The 16,721-nt window shown below is 43.5% G+C and overlaps 1 protein-coding gene across 1 annotated transcript in view; it reads left to right on the forward strand.

Moving 5' to 3' along the window:
• The window catches only part of spon1b (spondin 1b), a 71,548-nt gene extending 58,686 nt beyond the window's left edge, over positions 1-12,862 (forward strand). The window contains exons 9-16 of the mRNA XM_080761553.1: positions 989-1,129; positions 2,241-2,316; positions 3,635-3,820; positions 5,088-5,258; positions 5,877-6,044; positions 6,636-6,794; positions 8,019-8,315; positions 9,550-12,862. Of these exons, the coding sequence (XP_080617679.1) occupies positions 989-1,129; positions 2,241-2,316; positions 3,635-3,820; positions 5,088-5,258; positions 5,877-6,044; positions 6,636-6,794; positions 8,019-8,315; positions 9,550-9,704 (1,353 nt within the window). The 3' untranslated portion in view covers positions 9,705-12,862. The remainder of the gene's footprint in view (positions 1-988; positions 1,130-2,240; positions 2,317-3,634; positions 3,821-5,087; positions 5,259-5,876; positions 6,045-6,635; positions 6,795-8,018; positions 8,316-9,549) is intronic.
• The last annotated feature ends 3,859 nt before the right edge of the window (positions 12,863-16,721 follow it).

Here is a 16,721-nt window from a genome sequence, read left to right on the forward strand (position 1 = left end):
TTGGATCTAAAACTTGCAACAACAAAGAATTGAATGGGCTTTAAAGAGAATGGCTAATTATAGTAGTCCATTTGTTGTTTCCGTCTCCCGTAGAGTTTGTTTGAAAGCTTAATGATTGGAGGGAGGGGGGGATGCACATTCACACATCATGCAGGAAACAATGGCATCAATCTCTTATTAACCCATTCTGAACGGGAACCCATTTTGGGTGTCAGCATCATGTTATGCTTTAGCTATTGGAAAATAGCAGATCTACAAGCTCATAGCGCGCCACCGAGTGGCGCGCTACGAGCTTGTAGGTCTGCTATTTTTGAAAAATCGAAGAACGACTGACATTTTTAGAATCTGATCTCAGGTCAGAATGGGTTCATCAGACCAGTGTGTGTCCAGTGGAAACCTCGTATGAATCTGATCTCAGGTCAGAATGGGTTAAAGAGTAATGTATCCGTGTTGGATACATTATGCATAGTGACATCAAAGAGATGAGAGGTCCCTGACCAGATGGCTGATGGCTCAGTATAGTCTCTATATCACTGTTTCACAAACATTGGGTCGGGACCAATTTGTGACTCGCGGAGATTATTTTTTATTTTTATTTATTTATTATTATTTCAAAACTTTAAAAAAATCTAAAATTTTCATTTCAAGATTTCAAGGTCGTTCAGGCCTGATGAAGGTCCGAACGACCGAAACATTGCTCAATAAAATGCTGTAAGTGAAGACAGTGTGTGGGATCCCATTTTTTTCCACTTTTCTACTACAACAAATTAGAAAACAAATGTTTAAGTAGTAGCCTAGTGTGCAAATACCGATCTACAAGCTCACAATGCAGCGCGAAGCGACATGTTGTGAGCTTGTAGATCTGCTATTTTCACTAGTTTGGGTCCTGGGGATGAAAAATAAATTATAAGGTATAGTGCATCTCTGAAGTTTTGAACTGTGAAGCCAAAAGGCCCTACCATCAACAACTCCTGCATGTCTCTTTCAGGCCCCCAACAGTCCCACCAATCCTCAGGAGAAGATCAGACCGCTGACCAGTCTGGATCATCCACAGAGCCCTTTCTATGACCGCGAAGGAGGGCCCATCACTCCTCTAGCCAGGGTGCTGGTGGAACGGATTGCGAGGAAGGTGTGTGTGTGTGTGTGTGTGTGTGTGTGTGTGTGTGTGTGTGTGTGTGTGTGGGTGGGTGCATAGTGTGTACATTGCCAACCCCACCTAGGAGTCTGCTGCTGTAGGGCCCATTTGGCACCAACAACAGCCATCCCACGTTCGTTCAAAGTCACTTAAATCAGTTTGCGTCCCAAATCTGATCCTCGGGTTGAACTGCAGGAGCAGATCGTCTTGAATATGCATGAATGCCTAAATGCATTGAGCTGCTGCCATGCAACTGGCTGAGTAGAAATGTACGTTTCTACAGTTTGACTGCGGAATTAATGACATCGCAATGCCACGTTAACTGCCTGGATTTCACTAAGCTTCCAAGAACGACCACGCCAACGTCATCGTTCCTTTTCATGAAAATCTGCTTTAAAATGGTGTAATCGCTTGTCCGCTGCACTGTTTAATGCAATATATTTGTGTTTGTTATACGTTTTTTTAAGACAAAGTTGTAAAAGTCAACAGTATAGCAGCACGCTAGCAGACAATACACTATAGTTCTGTCTTTCAATCATTTTATTATTGTTATTATTATTATTATTATTATATTTTCACAATCTGATACACATGATGATAATTGATAATTCGCGCAACAGATGTATGCATATGACGGTATAGAGTTTCATGTGACGAGCTTAAACTATAGTGTATTTAATGAAGAAGATGATCAGGTAAAATAATAATAATAACATGAATGAAAGACAGAACTAGTGTATTGTCTGCTAGCTTGCTTATGTTATGGATATACATACTGTTGACATTTACAACTTTGTCAACAAAAATACTACGTACTACATGCACAAATAAATTGCATTAAACAGTGCTGCCGGGTTGGTCTTTGCGCAACCGCTCCGGCATTGGAAAATAAGCGATGGAAACCCTGTACTGTATGTCTTAAAACGTATTAAAAACGCGAATTAAACAATGAAAACGTAACTTGTGTAACTCGTTATTGGGAGGGAAGCTGTTCTCCAATCAATTAACTCGTGAATGGGGGGAAAGTATTAACATGCAGTTGGACAGTCGTGCCTAATAAAATGTGCGTGTGTGTGTGCGTGCGTGTGTGCTCGCTCGTTCCCAGGGAGAGCAGTGTAATGTGGTGCCAGACACAGTGGACGACATTGTAGCCGACATTGGACAGGAGCAGAAGGAGGACGGTACAATACACACACACACACACACACACACACACACACACACACACACACCCTAGATTATTGTATAAGATGTTTGTCTGACTAACCAACCACATCCTGCAATTACGTGCGTGCGTGTGTGTGTGTGTGTGTTTATACTTTACTGTTTGTTACCGTATTCTGTATAATGCTGTAAGCATCCATAATTACATCATAGGTATTTAGAGCGGAGGGTCTCTTATCCCAGACTTCAACACTAATGGAGTCTGGGTCTTTCTTCGGGGCACTATAATAGTACACCATTGATTGACATGTAATTATTGGTTGCAGGAATTGAGTCCGTGGCCTTAATTGTGATGGAGCAGTCTTTCTTTGTACCTTTGTGGCTTGTGTCTACTATTATTAAGAAGCCTGGGCTGTGGTGCAAGAAATTGCCAGGGTTTTTTTTTTGTATTTTTTTGCAGAATTCTTTCCCTTGGTCCCTCGTCTCATAAAAATTGTCCTCTTCACTGATGAACGGTTTTGGACCTTGGTCACATCACTTCAGCTCCCCTCCCTCCACCTCTCCCGGTCACTGTCTCTGTCTTCCTACTTTCTCAATAGATTACACTACAACTACTACTATAATTACATTTATACCACATTATTTGAATTCAGTAAAAAGAAAGAGAAGGAAAAAATAAGTGAAATGCATTATCTCCTTAATAAAGTGTCTATTCAGGACACAGAACCAATTATGAACCAAGTATAAAATAAAGAAAAAACTGTGAGTTGAAGAATGAGTGCAGAAGAATAACAAAAAAAAAACTATCTCAATGAAAGGCAGCCGAAAACATCTGTGATTTAAAAGAACAGTTTTGCAGCATACCTGCAATTTCCTGGCAGTTTGTTCACGATATGTGATGGTGCATAAAAACTGAACACGCTTAGTTTTGATTCTATAGGGACGGAAAGCAGACCTAAACCTAAACCATTGAAAGCTTTATAGACCAACAGTAGTATTTTGAAGTCGATCCAGGGAGCCAGTGTAAAGACCCATAGCTCCGGCAGCAGCGCTCTGAATCAACTGCAGTCGTCTGATCGATTGTTTTTAGAGAGACTTATAAAGACACCGCTAGTCTGCTACAGTAGTCTACTGAACATGACGAATGTACTTTTTTCGTCCGGTAATATATATATTTGCTCTCGTTTCATTCATTCATTCATCAAACATTTTATTTTCAGTTCTGTGATGATGACCAACGTTTTAACAGTTTTTCAGTCTTCCCATGGCTCCAGAAACATACTTCAGTTTTGTCTTTTCAGTTTAATTGAAGAAAATGAAACAATTCCCCCCCAGATGACACACCGGAGACGTGCATCTACTCCAGCTGGTCTCCCTGGTCCGCGTGCAGCAGCGCCACGTGTGACAAAGGCCGGAGGATGAGGCAGAGGATGCTGAAAGCCCAGCTGGACCTCACCGTGCCCTGCCCCCACACGCAGGACTTCCAGCCATGCATGGGCCCCGGCTGCAGCGCAGAGGACGGTAAGCATCCCACTGGGACCTGGCCGAGCCGAAACCCAGACGTTTTTATTTCCAGGGAGAGAAAATTAAAAGTCTGTGTCTGAGACCACTTCAATTCGGGCATAGAGTAGCGCAAACGTTGATCACTCTCTCTGCTGATTTCTGATCGTCTGCACCTTTGTTAAATTGACGCACACACGTACACACACACTCTCTCTCTCTGTCGCTCCCAACTAATTAGTCTCATGTCACACAGCTGCGTTTAGATTATCCCGTAGGATCCTGCCGGGAGCTGCCTATGCCATAGAAAGCATAGGTGGACCCCAGGCTAATTGGGACCTGGCTGGGTCCATGTTGACTCTTCTTTACTATTTATTCTTGCTCAAGGACACTCTCAGACACACACACACACACACACACACACACACACACACCCATCCATGCACTCTTATTATTGTCGCAACATGCATCATTTTACTGTATTTCTTTTTGCCAGGTGAAAACCTGGCATTCAACAGCCCAGTTTTTAACAACGACGTAGTCATGATTGGCTACTCCTAAGCCAATGGGAGTCTGACCCCATACTCTGAATCGCCGCCTAAGCCAATGGGATTCTGACCCCATACTCTGATAGGCAAATTTGGCATCGACTGGGTTAATGTTGCCGGAGATTAGCTGATAACAGACGGACGGACACTCGGACAGACACAAGCACACACACACACACACACACACACACACACACACACACACACACACACATACACACACACAGACGGAGTGCAAAACATACTCTCTCCCCATGCCTTCGGCCTGGTGGAGACATTAAAAAAGGAGGGCAAATGGGGGGAGAAGATGCACAACGGAGACAGACTTTGCTTTCATTAAGTGCTCTCATATAGCTTGCACTGGGAGATTGATCATCATGAGAATATAATGGTCAATTAATATTAATTTGGGGCAGTGTTAACTGTATTAAACTCCTATTAATTATTCACTTAGTTCTGCTTTAGTATGCCACCATTCGTAAGCATTGGAGATTTCAGTCTAGAGAGAGAGAGTGGGAGGGAGGGGGGGGGGGGGGTTTGACCCACTGATGTTGATTAAAAATCCAAGTGAAATTTGGATTCACCCTTTGTGTTTTTTTTTTGTTGTCTTTTTTTTCTCGGTCACAGCTTTGAGTGGAGAATGTCAACAACAAGAAGCCAATTTGAAAGTCGAAATGGATTTTCTTTTGTTGTTCAAATGTCCAATGTTCTTTTCCCCCCCGGTGGCTCGGTGCGGGCAGAGCCGTCCACCTGCATGATGTCCGAGTGGATCAGCTGGTCTGCGTGCAGCGTGTCCTGTGGGATGGGCATGAGGTCCAGAGAGCGCTACATCAAGCAGTACCCGGAGGACGGCTCCCTCTGCCACCTCCACACGGAGGAGACGGACAAGTGTGTGGTCAACGACGAATGCTGTGAGTTACTGGGGATACACAGTGTCGTTGTCGTGTGAGTGTCTGCGCAGATGTGTGCATGCCTCTTTGCACGCGAGCGTGCGCACACACACACACACACACACACACACACACACACACACACACACACACAGATACTGTATGCTGTAAACCACTAGTTCTCAAAGTTAGGGGGTGGGGTGTCAGTGACAGTGAAGTGATAATTTAAGGACTTTTAAGACCATTTTAATAACTGAAAGAAATGAAATAAGACCATCATTGCATCAAAAGTAATCAACAAAACATGGTCAAACATTGGCCAAATGTTCAAATAATATAAGAAAGTTGAAAAGTATTTTCGCAATATTTATCTATTAAAACGCAATGTATTGCCTCAACTCCTACAATTCCAAGTGCTTGTCAGGGTGATATGATGATTATTATTATTATTATTATTATAACCACTGCTGTGAAACCACTGCATCTATCTATGATCTATCCATCTCTCTCTCTCTCTCTCTCTCTCTCTCTCTCTCTCCTTCTCCCTCTGTTGCTCAATATGTCGAGTTGACATATGTGTGTGTGTGTGTTTGTGCGTGTGTGTGTTTGTGCGTGCGTGTGTGCGCGCCCTTCCGACAGCACCCAGTACCTGTGTGGTGACGGAGTGGGGCGAGTGGGACCCCTGCAGTGTGACCTGTGACCTGGGCATGCGGAGGCGTGAGCGCATGGTGAAGATGCCTCCTTTAGATGGATCTATGTGTAAAGCTGAGGTGACGGACGTGGAGAAATGCATGATGCCGGACTGTCGTGAGTAGACATTCATTGGATATCACTCACTACTACGCCATTGCCAGGGAACCAACGTATTAAACTAACCCTGATGTGACCGTTCAAGGAGTAATGCATGGTGCATATTATATAGTAAATGGTGCATTTATATAACACCTTTATTCAAGGCGCTTTACATAGATTGTGCATTACATTCACACATTCACACATTCGTACACCGATGCCGGAGAAAACCATGCAAGGTACCAACCTGCACATCGGGAGCAATTAGGGGTTCAGTGTCTTGCTCAAGGACACCTCTATACTATCTCTGAGGGAGCCTGGGTTCGAGCTGGCAACCTTGCGGTTAACATCCAGCCACTGAGTTAAAAAAAGTTTGCTCTGAAAGAATATATATTCCAAGATAACCACGACATTTTCACGATTTTTCAAAAATAGCAGATCTATAAGCTTGTAGCGCGGCACTCAGTGCCACGCTATGAGCTTGTAGATTTGCTATTTTTCAATAGCTAAAGACATAATGCTTCAAACATTCCCGTCCTGAATGGGTAAAGGAAAATGTTTTCATGCATACATTCAATCCACGTCATGCGCTGCCTGGCGTTGCAGACGCCATTCCGTGCATGCTCTCTCCGTGGTCCGAGTGGAGCGAGTGCAGCGTGACGTGCGGCGTGGGCATGCGCAGGCGGCAGAGGATGCTGAAGTCGGAGGCGTCGGACTGCGCGGAGGAGCTGGAGCAGACGGAGAAATGCATGCTGCCCGAGTGTCGTAAGTGAAATGCATGCTGCCCGAGTGTCGTAAGTGACTCCACATGAGATCTCGTACTCGGTAAAAGACAGGGGTTGATTTTTACTACTGACCTGTTTTAAGACCTCTTTCTCATCGTCCTCCATATGGCTACCACTTATATGCTTAAAGGGACACTTCACCCTTTTTGCAAAAAAATATATGTTAATGACGTTTAGGAGCTTTAGAACACTTTCCTGGGGGTCTTTGTGTGTAATATGTGGTTTTAGATATTTTAGATTGTAGCAGTGAGCCTGTTGTCTCTGATGTCATGGACACTGGACTCACTTCCTTCCTGGACTACATGTTGACTCAGTAAGACAGCTCTCCCCCCTAGCAACAAGGAGGAGCAGTGCACCAAAGAATTATGGGAATTGTAGTCCAGGAAGGTAGTGAGACCAGTGTCCATGACATCAGAGACAACAGGCTCACTGCTACAATCTAAAATATCTAAAACCACATATTACACACATAAATACCCCCAGGAAAGTGATCTAAAGCTTCTAAACGTCATTAACATATATCTTTTTGCAAAAAGGGTGAAGTGTCCCTTAAGTTATTATTATTTTGTTTTCTCAAAGTTTCTTTATTAATATTTTCCAAATCACGTACGGATCAATGAAACGATAGAATGGACAAAGGAGTATAATTATGTTACCTGTCCTATAAATTAATGACTGGGTACAGATGACGAGCAGGCTCGTCTTAAGGCGTTCGCTATAGCATTGCCTCACTGTGATTCATTTTTGGAACCGCTCCGGTTGCTATGCACGGTTGCCAGGGCCCCGCCCCCGCACTGCTTTTTTCTCAATAGCCCTTAGCTTCTGTTTTAGGCTACGCCTTTGCACGCTTTTTTCTCAGAAACTAATGCGCTGTCCGTGGTGTTGAACAGATCGGAGGTCTTTTCTGGTTATCCGGTGAGCGCGATGGGAACATTGGTGTTTTCTAGAGCAAGGGTGGATGTCATTTTAGCTCGGTAGCATTGATGGAAGATGCGTCATAGTGGAATAGCCTAAAATCACCCGGCACCCAAGCACCACCACTTATGTCCACCAGGCGGCACTCAATGTGCTTAATTATAATGTGCAACAGTTTTGCACTGTTGCAAGAAAACAGATAACCTATTTTCGGATGCATGTCACCAGTGTGCAAAAAACAAAACATAAATCAGGCCTTATTATTTACTTTCTTTTGCCTCCCGGACAGCCGTCGACTGCATGGTGTCCGAGTGGTCCGAGTGGTCCGAGTGCAACAAGTCGTGTGGAAAGGGCCACGCCATCCGGAGCCGCATGGTGAAACTGGAGCCCGGGTTCGGGGGCAGCCCCTGTCCCGAGGGGGTCCAGAGGAAGAAATGCAAGCTCAGGAAGTGCCGCACAAAAACCAAAGAGGAGAGAGGAGGAGGAGGAGGAGGAGGAGGAGGAGGAGGAGGAGGAGGAGGAGGTGGGAAAAGGAGAAGAAGGGGTAAACAGCAGGGGAGAGATGCTGCTGTGGAGGCGCAGCCAGGTCAGTGTTGTGTGATGAATAATGTTATAACAATATTTTTTTTTACTAGCGATTTGATTGCTTTTTATATTGATCTCCTGTCTTCGTGATAAACATAACTTTGTATAGCGGCCACTCTAGACTTTGATAGAGATTGATTGACGAAAATAAATGAAATATGTTGTTTGTAGTGATACCTACCGTACGTTGCTGTCATTCAATGTTGTGTCCCTACTAACTCACAGTAGTGGAAAAAGTACCCACATTCTTTATTTAACCCATTCTGACCTGAGATCAGATTCATGTGATGTTTCCACTGGACACACACTGGGTCTGATCAACCCATTCTGACCTGAGATCAGATTCTAAAAATGTCAGTCGTTCTTCGATTTTTCAAAAATAGCAGACCTACAAGCTCGTAGCGCGCCACTCGGTGGCGCGATATGAGCTTGTAGATCTGCTATTTTTCAATAGCTAAAGCATAACATGATGCAAGGGGTTCCCGTTCAGAATGGGTTAAGTAAACGTATCAATACTGCAATGTAGAAATACTACAATTAAAAGTAAATTAAAATACGTAAATGTACAAAAGTATTGGTATCAAAATGTACGAAAAGTAGAAAGTACTCATTATGCAAAAGGTCCCACTTCGCAAGTTTTCAAATGTATAAAATGTTAAATGATGCGACGCATTGTGAGCTTGTAGATCGGCTATTTTCAAATGGCCCGAAATGTACATATATCGGGCTGAAGTGGCTGAGGTAGGTTTTTGTAGTAATAATCCAAATCTACAAAATAACTAGTAACTAAAGCTGTGCAAATAAATGTAGTGGAGTAAAAGTATAATATAAATAATTAAAATTACAAATAACTCAAAATTGTACTGTACCGTAAGTACAGTACTTGTTGCGAACGCAGTGAGCACTAACTATGAGATCTAGCAGATCATGTCTGTCTGTGTGTGTCTGTCTGTCTGTCTGTCTGTGTGTCTGTCTGTCTGTCCCGCTGTTACACCACCTGCCCGCCACCAGAGGGCGCAGCTGTATCACAAACAAAAAACACACACACACATACACACCTAACTTAAAAAAAACTTAACTTAAAAAAAAATTAACTTAAAAAAAAATCTTAAAAAACCCCAAATATGTACGAGCTGCGTTCGCTTCCCGCGTTTGCGCGTCTTACTTGTAGTAAATGTAGTTAGTGACTTTGGACCACTGCTACTAACTCAGCGGCGTTCTTGGTACGCCCTCAGGTTGCAGGATGCAGCCGTGGACCAGCTGGACGGACTGTACCAAGCCCTGCTCCGGGGGGATCCAGGAGCGCTTCATGGTGGTGAAGAAAAGAGCTCAGACGGCGGTCTGCAAGGACAGGAAGGAGATCCGTGCCTGTAATGTGCATCCCTGCTAGGAAGAGCCACTCCGTTGTGTGTGTGTGTGTGTGTGTGTGTGTGTGGGGGGGGGGGGGTTCTTATATTACTGTATATGATTATGAGTTATCAAAAGTATGTGGTTAAAACGACGACGACGATGATGGTGATGATGAGAGTGATGATGAAGATAATGCAGTTGTGTTTTAAGGCCAGGTAAACGGTTGGGGAGCAAATGAACCTGACACCAGGTTAATGGGGGATTTGCAGTGACTCTGCTGAGCATTGGAACATGGAGGAGAGACGAGAGGAGTGCAGAGAAGACCGGAGGAGATGATTAAAGATGGAAGGTAATGAGGAAAAGGGAGGAAGTTAATTGCGATAGATTGTTGTCTACTCAAACTATTATAGAAATTACAGTCCAGAGCAGAAATAGCCCAGAAATAGTGACCTGCAAAAAAATCCTGGCACCTTTTCAGGAAAGTACATGTCATATTTTCATGAGATTAAATTAGTTTCTACAATGGGATATGGAAAAGGGACAACAGAGGACACACAGAGATTATTGTCGCAGATAATTTACTAGACTAGAGTAATATCACGACTGCAACTCTTCCTCTGCCTCCATTCACATAATTTAAGAAAATCACCACCCATTGACTATAGACTATATCAGTTGTTGTCAACCTTTTTTAATATCAAGGACCCCCCGGTTTGGTGTGCTTTTGGCCACGGACCCCCATAACTCTTGTAACCTGTAAGGGTACATTTGGTTCATAACTATCAATAATTTAGGGACCCCCTGGAACCCCCTCAAAGAGCTCTGAGGCACCAGTATTGTTTTCCCTACTATGGCTGTGGAAGACAAGCGCTTGTTTTTGGTACCTCAACAAGGCCGACTTGAGCCGTGCCAGCCAGAGCCAGCCACCAGCACACTTATTTCAGTGTGCTACAGATTGATTGGCTACCAAAACTAGGGACCTCATGGTACACTCATCAGTCGGAGATGTTGGAATCGTGAAAAGTTGTGAGGGAGTCCTGAAATGATTAGTCCCTCCCTGAGATTTGTAGTTGCCTAGCTATAGACACACCCTTTAGGAACAGAAAGAGCAGTGATATTCAGAAGTCGCACCTCGTAAAGCTGTGATCCATAAGTTTGGAAAAGTGAAACCGTAACACCTGGGATTTGAACTTTTGAAGATAGATAGATTTTTAAAGACAACACTACTTGTCCACCAAGCAGGTGGCCTACCCGACACCAGGGTATAAACAAAAGAGTAGGGAGACCACTGCATTATGTGCTAGTGATATTATATTAATATACAATACAAATTGGTCACAGTGTTTTTACTCATTAAAATAAATTCCAGATTTCAGCTTTGTTTAAACACTATGCTCTGGCGTAAAGTTGTATAATATATACCAGGCATAAGTTAGCAGTCTCAAAAGACTGAAGTTTGTATAACTATACTATCTATTCTAACCAACACTTTTAAATGGCACTTCTGTGTAATTACTAAAACACTATCACACAAATACTCAGACATACTATATAATGAAATACATGTGTTTTATACATTTCTTAATACTATATGCTGTACTACTGTGTCCCTGTTGTTTCAGCTCATGTAGCACTAATCTTAGGATAGCCGTCTCACTCGGCTCATCAATCAGATAGACATAATTGTCTTACACAACGGCCGACTGCTGAAAGATGATGTACAGAAGCCACTTTTGCCTCAAAGTGACCCTTTTTCCCCCAAAAAAAAACAAATGGCAGGCTGTAAAAGAAATATCAATATAATATATTTTAATGTTTACAAAAAGACATTGTAATGAGAACATATTGCTTTTTTTTTTAGTGACATGGGCCAAGTTATTGTGTCTGATGCTAATGGCTCGTGCTCCATTAGTATTACACATCCAACGTGTAGGCCCACTACATTTATGATGTGAAATGGCACAAGGGACGACGGACCCCACAAAAAGATCAAACCCAAAAGTCGGCATCATAAACGGCACTTGAGAGGGCTCAAGTGCTCTCTGCACGGCCCTGAGCCTGTTTGTTTATGATGCCTTTCAAGGTCACTAGGCAAGTGCTAGTGCACTTGCTACAATGGAACAGCAACCAATAGACCCTTTTTAGTAAAAAGTAAAAGTAGCGACGCCACAACGTAGAAATACTCTTTTACAAGTAAATGTACACATTTTTTACAACCTTTTCCGTAATAGCTGATCTGCAAAGCAGTTATTTCGGAATACGTTATGTTATTGTATTATTAACCTAAATCTACAAAGTAACTAAAAGTTTTCAAATACCATGGAGTACAAAGTACCATATTTTTTTCCTCCTGAGATGTAGCGTATTGAGAAATGGACATTCTCAAGTAAAATAAAAGTACCTAAAAATTTGTACTTATTGTGCTGTACTTGAGTAAATGTACTTGGTTTACTTTCCAACACTGAGGCCCCTTTTCCACTGACTAAACCATTCTAGATTCTTGGAACCTTGGTGCTCTCATGGAACCGGCGGCGGCGGCCATTTTTTGGGGTTCCAGTTCCGAACCAACTGTTAGCGTTCTGAACCGATTCATTTTCAGTGGAAACACTCTGAACTTGTTCAATATTAGGCGGGGGAAAAAATAACCAAAATGGTTCAACCCTGGTGGAAAATGGGCCTGAATGTGTTATATTGTATAAACACTTCCCACATCCTCCAGGCTAACTGAACTGCACAGTAATGTCTGAGAATGTGAAGTGAGGCTGACTGTAATGAAACATGTTGTGAATTTAATTCATCAAGTTGACAATAGAGTAGACTGTTTTATGCTGACTTGGTTGGGTGAAAAAAAAAAAAAAAAAACATTACGTACCATTTGATGTTTCTGAGCTTTGTTACTGTTTGGAGACAAAGTGACTTGTTTCTTCAGCTGTCGTCACTGCAGTGCTTCGCAGACGAGACATTTTTTCCCCTTCAAATACTAGGTTGCATATTATACTGTAATATCTATGTATGTATTTTGATAAGAATTTCACTTTGTTTGTTTAGTACATTTGACTTTTTTCCCTTTTTATGTTCCCAGGCCTATTCCTTTCTTACCTTTCTTAGCCTCCATACTGTACCATGTTGACCATGTTTTTTTTCTGTTTTTTGTATTCAACAGTCTTTACAATAAACAGGTAAATGTGAGAATCATAATGTCTTTGGACAATACATTGTGCTATGTTCTAGCATTACTGTAGTTGTAAAACACCTTGGCTGTCCATGTTTTTGTAGGACTTCGCCACGGCCACATGTTCTCTCATGACAGTGCTTCTGTTGTGATTACACGTTGCTCCCACTAGATGGAGACAAAAGTGTGAGATATCCTTTGCACGGTCGGGGTGGGCACTCCTGGCTGTGTTGCTGTTGGCAACAGATTAACAACACAATAGCTGTGTTTCAGGAATGAAACAGTTTTGGTGTGCTTATTTGTGTTGGGGTACGTCGTGTTCTTAGGTTTTAAATAATCTGCTGTGTGTCAGAGAAGGAGGCCATAACATGCCGTGTAGCATGGACAGCCAGCCAGGGGATACTTTTCAAGAGACTGTATTATGTGTACAGTGTGATCATGAATAATGAATGCAGAGCAAAGGGGAATAGCTTTTTATCTACTAACGATCAATTATGAATGATGCTGTGCAGCACGCTGAGTAGTGGATTGAACTATCAGCGCATAATGTCACCATGATACAATAGTCACACAATTAGACATTGATTTCTCCAACAAACGGCTTCGTGCACAAGCAGCTCTCTGGGACTGTGATCTGGGATCTGCTACACCAAGAGCTATAAGACAAAGGTTTACCTCGGGACAAGCTAGACGGTGACTTTATGAAGTAATGTTTTTTAGAGATATTGATTTGATTGTGTGTCTCTCTTGCTCTCTTTGCCTGCCTAGCCATCTGTTTTCTGTCCAGTGTCACTGTCTCATCAGCCGTTCTCTCTGTCTATGTACTGACCTATACTGTCTGTGCCTCCTCAGTATAGGTCACTCCTTCGCTTCTACTATAGAGCACCCAAGTCTGACGTCGATATCGGTAGAGGGCACAAGTCCACGGGTTCATGTACTTTATTATTTGCATTATAATCCCCATAGGAGGATTTTAGATCGCCTCGTATAAGAACTGTGTTTGAAAAATTAACATTTCATCCCGGCCGTTTCACTCATATGGATAATGAAGAATCAGAACTGAAAAACGGAGAAAACTTTCATAAACGACACAGAGCCACCTCCCCGACAATTTCACTTTGTTTATTTTTGGTGATTTTAAGATGACCCTGTGTTATTCTCCGTAGTGAGATTACTTCCGTGAACCAGGGGATGAGCGAGTGACGTCAGGACTTCGGCGCTCTATAAGGAACGGTGCACTGCAACCTGCAGGTGACTATTATGGCAAATGGGGTCATTAATTATGCTCATACAATATACCACAGGTCCACAGCTATAAAAGGATAAATGGTGCATTTATATAGCGCTTTTATCCAAAGCGCTATACATAGATAGTTTACATAGATTGTGCATCACACACACACACACACACACACACACACATTCGTACATGTCACCGACGGCAGAGGAAACCATGCAAGGAACCAACCTCGGGAGCAATTAGGGGTTGGGCATCTTGCTCAAGGGCACTTCGACACCAACTCTGGGGGAGCCCAGCCGGGATTGAACTGGGAACCTTGTGGTTCCCATCCGGCTGTTCTACCGGCCACTCTACCCACTGATCCACTGCCGCCCCCAATAGGCTACTCTCTGCACCCATCACTGTCTCAGTCCTAGTTCGGATCTATGGGCAGTTCCCGGACAGATCCTGCTGTTCTGCTGTACCCAGAGGTACAGCAGAACAGCAGGATCTGTCCTCTTTCCATAATTCCCTCACATCATTACATGGTTCCTGTGGTCCGGGGCCCGGTTCCTATTCATCTGTCGGCCCGGTCCCTACAGTACATCTATCGCTGCCACTGCACAGTGTCTATATTTTGCTGAGACTACAAAGGGACGACATGAGAGAAGATGACCCTTGGCATTAGACCCCCTACTGTACAGTAGCTCTGGTCCATAGCTCTAATGCGTAAATGCAACGCATTAGAGCTATGGACCGACCGAGAGCTAGACCCTACTGTAAAGAATCGCCTGGGCTTTCAAGTGGGGGAGACGTATTAGTGTGTGTGTGTGTGGGGGGGGGGGGGGGGGGGGGGCATTTGCAGATCACAAACAAGTCCATAACTCACTGTGTGACAGGAAGAGGATATAGAGCTAGATGGTGATACCATTAGCATGCAACACTACAGCTAGAGCAGCTATGTGCGTGCGTGCGTGCGTTCATGCTCGCGCGCACGCATGCATGCTCCTGTTTGTGCGTGTGTGTTTGTGCGATGCGTGGTGGAATCCCCTGGCGGTGTTGTGGTTGGAGACTAAGTGACCCTGTTTGCCGCTCTTTGAACTAAGTGCTGCTTCTTGCTAGAGGAGTGAACTCAATACCCCCACCCCCCATCTCATTCTGCCTGGCTGTAAATCAGAGACAGATCAAACACACACAGGGAATAGACCAGTGTTGCCATGTCGGCTTATTATAAGCAGCTTTTTTTGTTCGTTTTTTTGTTTTTTCACCACCTTTTAATACGTTGCGACGCGTTGTGAGCTTGGAGGTTGGCTATTTTCAAATAGCCAATGTATGTATAGGTTTAAGGTGTGTGAACCAGTCTCTTCCGTTGAACTTGTTTTCATAGACCTGGTTGCTTATTTCTCTCCCGGCGTCTGGCAACACTGGACTCCATTAAGATGAGACTCTGAAAGTGGAGCAGCGTGGAGCACTGCATTCTTTGTTAATGAGTTCTCAGACAAAGTGAACTAAGAATTAATGGATGGATCATGGATGGATGAAAGGTATCTTCCCGTAACCCGTTGATTACGGTTTATTGCCTGGATTACAGGGCAAACATTCTGGGCAAGGAGGACACATGTCCCTTTGACCAGCAGTCTCTGTCCTCCTTAGACTCACAGTATAGCGCTGTTGGTTTAAATTGGTTAAACTGTAGGTTGATTTCAATGAGGAGAACATGGCCTTACCCAAATCTTTCATTCTGCTTGTGTAACAGCAAAATGAGGTAACGGGAATCGGGAGATATAAAAAGCAACAGTGTGTGGGAGTGTTATTTAAATTAGCTCACACTGCCACCCACCTACACATCAGCATGAGTGGAAAGAACAAACAAAGCCAGATATTAACTCTTTGTTAACAGGGAGTTAACAAGTTAACAGCAAAACAATTAAATGCATGAATATCGCACTTTTAGAATGTGAATTACATTCACACACCCAGTCACCCACTCACATTCATACACTGATTGTGGAGGAAACCTGCATGACAGTTGATGTGCCAGTACCGGTACCGGGAGTGTGTTCTGTTTATCCTAAGGTCCAGTGGCAAATACATATACAGAGATTACCCAATACTCCAAGACTTGCATCTATTCAATCATTCTATAGTACAATGAAAGGCAGAACTCAGGGGTACAGATTAGCCTCAGACTGGCATAGATTTATTGACTACACGGGGGGTAAGTAAAGTAAGTAGCCTTGCCGAGCCATGAGGCCCATAGGGCAGGAGCCTATCTCCTGTTTCTGTAGCGTGAGGCAGCTTGATGTACAAGTCACAGATTTGACAGGACATGACGCTAGTATGTCGCAGGGACTGACCCCCAATCCAACCCTTGATGCTGAGTGTCTAGCAGGGAGGCATTGGGTCCCATTTTTACAGTCTTTGGTATGACCCGGCCGGGGATTGAACCCCAACCTCCCAGTCTCAGGGCGGACACTCCAACCACAAGGCCACTGAGCTGGTGGTTAGGGGGGTATAACCCCTGAAATGAATAAGAACAGCATAAGAATATGAATAAAAGCAAATACGACCTGTTACATCACGAATCAAATTCGATCACATCAGTTCGTTGGTCGGGACGCCCCTCGAAGCAGGACAGAGGGCTCGTCTGTCCTGGAGAATTCTAT

This window comes from Protomyctophum bolini (assembly GCF_963924005.1).
Source record: "Protomyctophum bolini genome assembly, chromosome: 4".
Taxonomy (NCBI): domain Eukaryota; kingdom Metazoa; phylum Chordata; class Actinopteri; order Myctophiformes; family Myctophidae; genus Protomyctophum; species Protomyctophum bolini.